At 38.2% G+C, this 10011-nt stretch overlaps 1 protein-coding gene across 1 annotated transcript; it reads right to left on the bottom strand.

Annotated features, from left to right (window-relative positions):
• Positions 1-6100: 6100 nt before the first annotated feature.
• LOC112840219 (ATPase inhibitor, mitochondrial-like) lies at positions 6101-9607 on the bottom strand. The gene is made up of 3 exons (XM_073904054.1): positions 9558-9607; positions 6721-6818; positions 6101-6628 (listed from the first exon to the last, which is right to left on the bottom strand). Exons 1-3 carry the CDS (start codon positions 9605-9607, stop codon positions 6390-6392), a joined length of 387 nt encoding a protein of 128 aa, XP_073760155.1. The 3' UTR covers positions 6101-6389.
• Positions 9608-10011: the final 404 nt, after the last annotated feature.

Below are 10011 nucleotides of genomic sequence, written 5' to 3'. Positions count from 1 at the left end.
AAATTAATAGGGCCCTCTTTTTAAGAACCAGGACCATGTCCCAGTTGGCAATGGTACAAGTGGATAACATTATTTCGTAAAAAGAAAATAATGTCTGAGCAGGTAAATAAGGAATCCTCAGCATTAGAGAGACAAACAGGGCTGAACTGAATCCTATTTCCCTTTTTATATTTCCCTTCACTCTTTTACACCTTTATAGAATGATTTTGAAGTACAATTTGGGATCACCAGTGTATCTCTCCTTGGACCCTCCTATTACGAGGGTCCAAGTCCCATTTTGAAACCTAACTCTCCTAAAGCACCTCCTCCTCTGAACAACTCGGAATGCATATGCTATGGCCAAGGATAAACCCTGCACATCTCTCTTCTCACCCTACCCTGTTGTGACTTACTCATATCCTAGCAGCACTTAATAGAGGGCAATAGAAATGTAAATGTTCTGGAAAGAGGAAAACTCCTCACAATCCTCCAATCTTTAAATTACATAAGAAGACACTAAATTCTACAGTGGCTTCCATTTCCATTAGTTGATCCCCTCAATCTTGGGTAAATCAAGATGGTTGGTTATCCTAGGGAGAATCACAGTAGACAAGGCTTAAAACTCTGGAAAAAAAAAAAAAAAAAAAAAAAAAAAACTCAACATCTTTTTCAGTGATAGTTCAAGTTGGTTGTTATGGAAGAATCTTGTAGATATTGGCATACATGCTGGATTCCACAGTGGGTGGAACTTGTTCTCTAAAAAAAGCAAGCTTCCTTTAAACTCTAATGACATGCAGGGTAAGACTGTCATAAAATTTTAAATAAGAAAATTTGTCTTTTTGGTCCTGCCACTCTGCATCTTTTCAGCTCATGATATTCCCATGCCCTCCTCCTTCATGCCATGCCAATGGACCACGCGACAGCCCAAGGCCTGACCATTGGAGCATTTAAGTCTACACACTCTTTCCCACGCATGCATTTCATGCCTCCAAGACTTGGAACACAAAAGCCCTCTTCCTCCATATGGCAGCCTGCTACCAATTCTTCTAGGCTTGGATCAGCCATTACATTTTTAGTAATGCCTTCCCCTATTTTGGTCCAGTGGGATGAATATCTACCTGTATTCTGTTCACATGGCAGTTTTTACTAGCCTTTCACAGAGTAGTGATCACTCTTGAACATAATTATGTGTTTCTGCATCTACCTTAGAATTTGTGTTACATCAAGCAAGGAAAATCTATCATTTATCTGTTTCCCCAGTAACTGACACAGAGAAAATGCTTGATACATGCTTTTGGACTTTTGTTTCTAGAAATGTGATAAACTGAACTCCCCGAAAAGCACCTTTCAAAATACTGGATAAAACATGACACACATTTTTTTAAATGCACAGTGTGGATGTCAAGAAAGCAAGAGAAATCCTAAGAGTCAGGAACAAAAAAGTGGAGTGATTTAGGATGAACTAACATTGGCACCACCCTGGGGATTTTTCCAGCCTTGGGTACCAAGGAGCATAGCTTGTGGTGGCTACATGAGGATAAGAAAATAAGGTTTGGTTTTGAGCAAGATCAGGAGTTGGAACCGAAATGTCTATAAAGTTTCTTAGCCCCTGAAATGCTGTAACTCCACTGAAGGAGTAGAGTAGACCATCCCTAACAACATTTGTTATCAGAGAAGTTTGTCTATTCAGGAAAGGCAGTTGGTCATATACATATATATGTGTATTTATTTATGTGTGTGTGTGTACACATATATGTGTATATATATGTATATACACACATATATATATATACACATGTGTGTGTGTGTGTATATATATATATAAATAAAATTAAAGGCCTCCCTGGGAAAAATCACAGACCTGTTCTCACATGATTTTAAAGTAGGATACTATGTTATAGATGCTACATCTGGGGCCCAGGAACCCCTAAACCAATAAGTTACTAAGAAGAAACATTACTTTTCTCTTCCCATCTTCCCCAGTCTCTCCCTCTCCAGTACAAATCATTGTACTGGTTCCTATTAGCTTCAATTCTTATCCCTGAGGTGACACAATGAGAGCCAGATAATAAATCTTACACATATTGGGGTCTACTGTAGGTAAGAAACCATAAGACTATGAACCTAGGCATTAATATAGGAGAGAGACAATCATCTCCTTTCCCCTCTAAAAGGAAGGGAGAAAACTCTTTGCTCCTTGGACAGGATCCCAAATCCTTATTCTTACCCTTTTGAATGTAAATAAATCCATTTAAAAGAGCAGAGAGAGCCCCAAGGTCTTTAGCTTTACCACTAAAAGGGGGTCTCTATGGTCCTGAATCTAAACTTTAAAAAATTTTTTAGAATTTTAAGAGTTCAGCTAGGATGCTGGGCAATAATATGTATTCACAAACTCAATTTTTTTTTTTTTAGATTTACTTATTTTAAAGAGGGAGGGACAAAGAGAGAGAGAGAGAACATGCCCATGAGTGAGGGGGGAGGGGCAGAGGAAGATAATCTTCAAGGAGCCTCCCCGCTGAGCATGGACCATTTCCAGGACTTGATCTCATGACCACTGAGATCATGACCTGAACTGAAACCAAGAATCATGACTCAGGCAACCAAGCCACCCAGGCGCCCCTCAACTTAATTCTTATGTGTCCTAAAAGAATGATTATGGAATGCAGCTTTATAAAGATATAACAACAATATCAGTAGAAATACGTTCAATTAGCCAACATATAGTACATCATTAGTTTTTGATGTAGTGTTCAACGATTCATGAGTTGTGTAAAGATGTCAGTCTTCTGCGTGTTTTTCTACAAGCCCTATACAATTCCAATCAAAATATCAACAGGTGTTTTTACTGAAGTTATCAATAGTATCTGAAATTCACATGTAAGAACAAATAGGGAAAAATAACCAAGACAATTTAAAGAACTAGATGGTTGGGACTCCAATCAAGAGTTAATATAAAGTTATGATAAAGATGTCATTGCTCTAGGGATAGAGAAGAGAGCTGACGCATATATGTGATAGAAGTAGCACCACAAATGAGCATGGAAATGATCATCTATTCTATAAGTGCTCCTGCAGTAATTTTTATATTTGTTTATCTTTAAAAACTAGATCCCTACCTCACAAAATAAGACTGAATTCCAGATATAAAAAATTCTAAATGTGAAAGCTAAACTTTTCAGTAAAAAATGCAAGTAAATATATTGACTCTTACAACATGGAAAAATTACTTAAGACCCCAAAAGGACAGTGAGAAAAATATGGACAAGTTCAACTTTATTAAAATTAAAAACTTATACAGAGCAAACACATTCTTAAAAAGTTCATTAGATAAGCTACATTTTAGTAGAATTTGCAATGTTCATGACCAAGAAAGAATGAATATTTAGTATTTATAAGGAACTCTTTCAGATAAGAAGGCAAACAATCCAACAGAAATATGAACAGATATTTCCTTTTCCTTTTCCCCTAATACAGGGGAAAAGGCAATACACTTTTGAGAAAAAATTCAACCTCACTATTAACTAGCAAAATGCAAAATTAAATACAACTTAACAAACATCATATCCTCAAAAATTAAAAATTTGGGTAATAGCAACTGTTAGAGAGGGCAGGGCAGCTGGTACTGAGAAGTAAATGTATGCAATCCAGAATCAAACTGCCTGGCTTCAAATCTCAGCTCTATCGTTTACTAGTTGAGGGAACTTGAACAAGTTCCTTGATTTCTGTGCCTCATCTTCTTATACTTAAAATGAGAATAATAATGGTACCCAAACCTGTAAGACTGTTAAAACTGGAGTTGATGTGTACAAAAATAATTAGTACAATTTGAACACATAATGAGCACACAATAAAGATTACCTTGTTGGAGTGTAAATTGGTACGACACAGCAGAGTACCATTTGTCGATATTTAGTCAAATTAAAATGCCCAAACTCAAAACACAGCATTTGACACATAAGTGTAAGCCCTTATAAACCTTGTCACCTTACCATCCTTAATTGACTTTGACAAGAGGCCCTGTGACTTTTTTGTGTTTTTGACTTTCTAGTTCTCATTCCCACTCTTATGGACATTTTGAACTAGCCACTGACTAATCAATATTTACAAGGAGTCACCATAAACTTGACTGAACTGTGCTCATGGAATGATTACAAATGAAGCACAGAAAAACAATCTCATTAAAATGAAGTAAAGATGGGTCTAGATCCTACCATCTATGACAAATATGAGAATCCCCCACATAACTGGTCAGGATGTCTGAGTTTCAGTCTTTGCTCTACTTTCTAGTTTTTGTAACCTGAGAGAAGTCATTTCACTTCCCTTAGCTGTGCTGCCTCTTCCACTAAATGATATGATTTCTAAAGTCATTTCTAACCTAACAAGCAATTCTTGGAGGCAGAAGAATGCCCCTGGATGGAGCCAATGTTATTCAATAGAGCTGGAGAAGGAGCTGTCCATCAGTGTTAGCAACCTCAATGTTAACCCCCTCAAGTGACTTTCTCAAAGGTTCTAATAGTCCAGAGATACAGGATTAACTCTAAGAGCTTGAGCCTTTTAATGTGTCTTCATTTTCCAAGGTAGAAAATAGCCTTCAAAGATCCAACAAACCAATCTACTATTGAAACTGGAAAATTCCATTGCTTCAGTTCCCTGTGTGACAAAGAAAAGGAAATTCAAGACTGCTACCTGGAAGATCATTCCCTAAAACATTAGACTCTGGAAACTGCCCAAGTGCCTTTCTTTCACAGCTTTTTAGAAAAGAAGATAATCATGAAGATATCCACAGCAGGTTTTAGACTTTCTATTAGATATGGTTACCACCATTAAAATGGCAGACTTGGAGAACACAGACACATAAAAACATCCAGCCTCTGGGCAAGACTTGTGTCATATCATGTTGCCCAGATGAAAATTTTTCCATCCACAACAAGCTTTCAGTTTAGGAGCTTCAGTAGAAAAGAGGGAGCTATAAAAAAAAAATATTCTCCAGTGGGTTTATTTTTTAAACAGAAACTCATATTAAAAGTTAAGCACACTTACTGTTAGTCACGTAATATAATCCTGTGTACTGAAAGTCGTGGTGGTTTTTACCCTTACCTTCTGGTAGCAGTCACATGATGGAGATAATGCTTGATTTCTACAAGTGTCTAAAACTGAAGGGAAAATCCACCTGGAAGGGAAATTAATGACTTATGTGTATATTACATTGATGATATTTGCTATTCATTCAGTCCAGTTCTGTGTTCTCCAACTCTCAACTCTGAAACAAGCTTTACTGGGAAAGAAAAAAAATATTAAGGGGTGCCTGGGTGGCTCAGTCGTTAAGAGTCTGCCTTCTGCTCAGGTCATGATCCCAGGGTGCTGGGATCGAGCCCCACATCTGGCTCCCTGCTCAGCCAGGAGCCTGCTTCTCCCTCTCCCACTCCCCCTGCTTGTGTTTCCTCTCTAGCTGTCTGTCTCTCTGTGTCAAATAAATTAAAAAAAAAAATTCTTAAAAAAAATGTTGATTCCTGTCTCCATGAATATTAATGGTAACAGCCTAATGAGGCACAGGAACTGTGACCTAAGTCTTTTCAATCAAAACACCTGGACAGTCACAGCTTTTTTTTTTTAACTTATTTTTATTTTTTTTATTATGTTATGTTAATCACCATACATTACATCATTAGTTTTCGATGTAGTGTTCCATGATTCATTGTTTGAGCCACACCTTTTCTTGACAAATATTATTCTGTGGCACAGAGTTGTGTTGGCATTTCTCAGGTTAGGAAGGGCTTAATGGAAGAGGAAATTGGAGAATACACAAAAGACTTATGTCAATGTTCCATAATGTATTTCTTCATTCTATCTACAGGGTCTTGTACAGAGTTGTTCAAGAATTTACTATCCTTCATAGGTCATTGGCCCTCCAATGGAATGTATGTCCTCTGTCCAATTTTATCAAGTGAGGGGCAATTAGTGAATTTGACTGCTATTATGTAGTATAACAACCTGAGCCCTTCAGGAGTCTAAAATGGTCTTTTTCCCCACTTCTTACACGTGGAAAACACGCGCAGTCCTTTACTTACTGGCCCTATACTCAACTATTGCTCAGTTGGTGTCAGTAATTGAATATTATAGATTTTTTTTCAGTTCATATAATTTATTGCAGTTAGCACACAGTTTAAAAATTCACCAACCCACCAATAGTACAAAACTAAACAGCATTATAAGATATTCTCCCCTCAGGAAAATAAAACATACCATGATTGTCAAAGCTAGATGTCAGACTGAGTTTTTTTTTTTTCTCCACTGATGACAATTTATTATAATCTGTTGGCAGTACACAGATAAGATATTAATAAAACCACAACTCTGCTTCCATAGCAGCGGGCAATGATATGTAGCTGTGCTGTGGGAAGTGTGTATGTTTAATCCTCATCATCATGTTTCAGATGTTTGATCTTCTTCTTGTGCCGCTCAATTTCTTTCTGCGGACGTTCCATTTCCTTTCTGTGATGGGTGATTTCCTCTTCATGGTGTTTCTTCGAGGTTGCCAGTTGTTCTTTGGTGCGTGCTCGGAAGTGTCGTTCCTCTTCAGCTTGCTCGCTCTTCCCGAAGGCCCCACCTGCCTCCCGGATGGAGCCCGCGCCGGAGTCTGACTGCGGGGGGAGGAGAGAACGCCGGCAAAGGTGCGAAGGGGAGATGCAGTCCGCGTTGGGCGCTGGGGCTGCGGGCACTGCTGCCGGCGTTCGCGTCCGCAGCTGAAGCCTCGGCCTTGGACGGCCCTAACGCCCCACGCGCCCCGCCGCACGCGGGCGCCCAACGCGGTGACAGCCGTTGTCCTTGTAGCAGGACTTCTCCAGTCGTCGGGGCGATGTCAGACTGAGTTTTAGAACAAAGGAAGAATGTGAAACTAATGAAAGGAAAACAAGCAATCACTCACAATGGCCACAAAAAGAAAAGCCAAAAGAAACTGTTTTCTCAGACACTGTCTCCTCCAAATTAATAATAATTATTTTTAACATAAACTGTATTTTAAAAAAACTAGAAACTCTTCAAGTAACTAAAGATAATGCTCCAAGGTCATTTTCACAGCTTTGTTTGTTTCTTTGCTTTAAGTGCCATTACAGCCAAATTAACACACATTTGACCAAATATTTCCAAAACAGTCCTGCAACACACATGGAGTTTTCCACTCAGTATCTTAAAGCACAAAAATAGGCTATGTTTACAGTAGTTAAGGAGATCAAATTTTAAACAAAAGCAATTTTTAAAAAAAAGGGAAAAACAGCAAACGTTTTCCATGCTACTCCCATAGAGCTTATTTTTAAGTGCAAGACAGGAAAACAAACACTGTGCAAATGCTTTTTGCCCTGCGTGCGGGTCATTAAAACCACAGGTTGGGCTGCAGCCTCTGCTGCCCAGATACACATGGTCTACTAACCCCTTTCCCCATCTACCCCACGTCAGTCAATCAAGGCAGTCCAGTCCTTTCAGCCGGGGCTTTTTTCAGTCCATAGCATCTTTTCTAGAGTTGGGGATGGGAGGAAGGATGAAGGAGGGGACGGAGGGTAAGGGAGAAGGGAAGAAAAAAAGAAGGGGAGCCCCCCCCAAAAAGAAGGAAGAATGAATTCAAAAGTCAGGTACACTGTAGGTAACTAAGTAATCCAATATTCTGTTATTCCTACATGGGCTCCAAATAAAGTTACTTACAAAAATGATTTTTAAAGATAATTTAGCTTTGCTCAGGCATTCTTGCCCTTAAATAGAGAACAGATGTAAATTATACTTTTTTAAGATTCAAATTTGTGTGAGCACTGTGCTAGTAAACGAGATAGGCGTGCTCCCTGCCTTCATGGAGCACAGACTACTGATCATGAAAATGAGATTCTGGGAAAAAGAACGGGAAGAACCTGTTCACCTCTGAACCCAGAGGGTCACAGGACCCTAAGCACACTATTTAGTTTTGAGCTTCGTGTGTTCCTAACAATATCCTTTCAAAAAAGGTAATGTGGTGTCACCTAAGATTTTTTTGGCAAAGGAAAATCGGTGATTTTCAGGAGGAAAAAAAAAATCTTTCCATAATCCCTAAGTCAAGAAATCAAAGCAAATGCCAAGAAACTTTTTTTCTCAAATGAGAATAAAGAAGTATGTATTTTTTGAATCAAGAATATAACCTATTTGCCATGAAAAATGGAACTACTAAGTATCTAAAGGATTTTTCCTAATAGCAGATGAATTTTCTCTTTTCTTTGTGTCATGAATAGCTCTGTATTCCAAGTGAAGAGATGCAAAAACAAGAAGAAAATTGGTAGAACACATCGCTCTGGGAAAGACGACTGTATCCTTCAGCTCAAAGCAATTTTGGCTTCAGAGAATGCAGAGAATACCAATGACATCTTAATGTGCTCAAACAGAATTAGGTAATAGGAGTTGCTAGATTTTTCTGCATCCTAAAATTCCTCTCTATAGCCCCTGATAGATGCGCAAAGCTTTTCTCTTTATTAATTATTTATCTACAAAAGCATATCCCTCTTCTGACAAATTTAATTTTTCCTCAGGACAAAATACAGTCAGAATGTATCTTTTTTAATAAGTACCTTTTGAAACATCATGAATGAATATAATTTTATGTTTTAGACTAAATTAGCCTTTTCAATAGGGGTAATAATTTATAATTTTAAAATTCACTTATGTTCTTCTTCTGGAAATAATTTATTTCAAAAGAACTTTGCAAAGCTTGTCTTTCTTATCTGACAGAATAAAGATCACAATGAAATGGTATTTGTCATTCATATAATGTAGCCCAAGAAAGTGGAAATTGAAAAAAACCATAACACTGTTTCTCAAAATTACAGGGAACAAGAAACTGACACGATACCTCTAGAGAAATACTTGTCCCATGATAAATTACTTTTGTTTGCTACTGTTGATTTAAGTATTACTAAAGAAAAAGAAAAAGAAAAAAAAAACAGCTTTAAGTGTTGTTTATCCCATTTACTTTCTGAATTCACATCGAATAAAATAGACTTTTCAACAGATTTTCTTATAAAAATTATGATCCCATGAATTCTAACAGTCATGTTTATATTCTACAATACTTTAAAAATTATTAAACAGTTGAATTAGTGTTTTAACGAATTACAACACACAGAAGGTGAAATCCATATCCTACTAGAGGGTCCAGAGAAATAATTATATGCAACATGTTTAGGGCTTGAATTATTGCACTCTTACATGCATTTTACATACTTTGTCTCAAGTAATCCTTATAAAAATACCCCACAGGTACACATTGTTAACTACCTCCTCACTAGATGAGAAAAAGTGCACTCGGACCAGTTGGTTAGGTTGGCCAAAGTCACACATCTCAGTAATGGCAGTGTTGGTCCCCAGACCTACCAGACACCCAGTCTCCTCCTCTTAGCCCCTTTCCTCAACTGGTTTGGAGGTACGTTCATAGCAAATTCTCTGCCTCCAGATGTGCTCTGCAAACTTTGTCTCTGGACTCCATGTAGGCCAGGAAGGAGAGAATGAGTCAAGCTAAGTGGTAGGTAAGAAATATTTATTTCTGTTTGTCCAAAAGGTAGTTTTACCTTGAAGTCCCTTCATATCTTCTTTCGTTAACTTTCTTAAACTCTCCCATACCGCCATATTTGGAAGTAAACCAAAAAACTTCCAGAAAGTTCTGTCATGGGCTGAACTGTGTCCCCACAATAGCTATGTTGGGGTCCTAACCCCTTTACCTGTGAATGTGACCTTACTGGGAAATGGGGTTTTATAGATTCAATCAAATTGAAATAAGGTCATTAGGATGGGTCTTAATACAGTATGACTGGTGCCATGATAAGAGGGAGATGTGGACAGAGATACATGCAGAGGAGAAAGTCAAGTAGAGACACAGAAAAGAAGCCAACACATAGACAGAGGCCGAGGAAGAAGGCATATTGCCCGAGGCCAAATGTGTGTGCGCCTACCAGAGTCCGGTGGAGACAAGGAAGGGTCTGTCCCCCCAGAGCACTGGAAGAAGCTTGAGATCGGACATCTAGC

Source organism: Callorhinus ursinus, unplaced genomic scaffold, assembly GCF_003265705.2.
Source record: "Callorhinus ursinus isolate GAN/ISIS: 27379988/994484 unplaced genomic scaffold, GSC_fseal_2.0 scaffold19, whole genome shotgun sequence".
Taxonomy (NCBI): Eukaryota; Metazoa; Chordata; class Mammalia; order Carnivora; family Otariidae; genus Callorhinus; species Callorhinus ursinus.
Note: the sequence above shows the minus strand (reverse complement) of the source record. Positions and strands in the feature narration are given on the sequence as shown.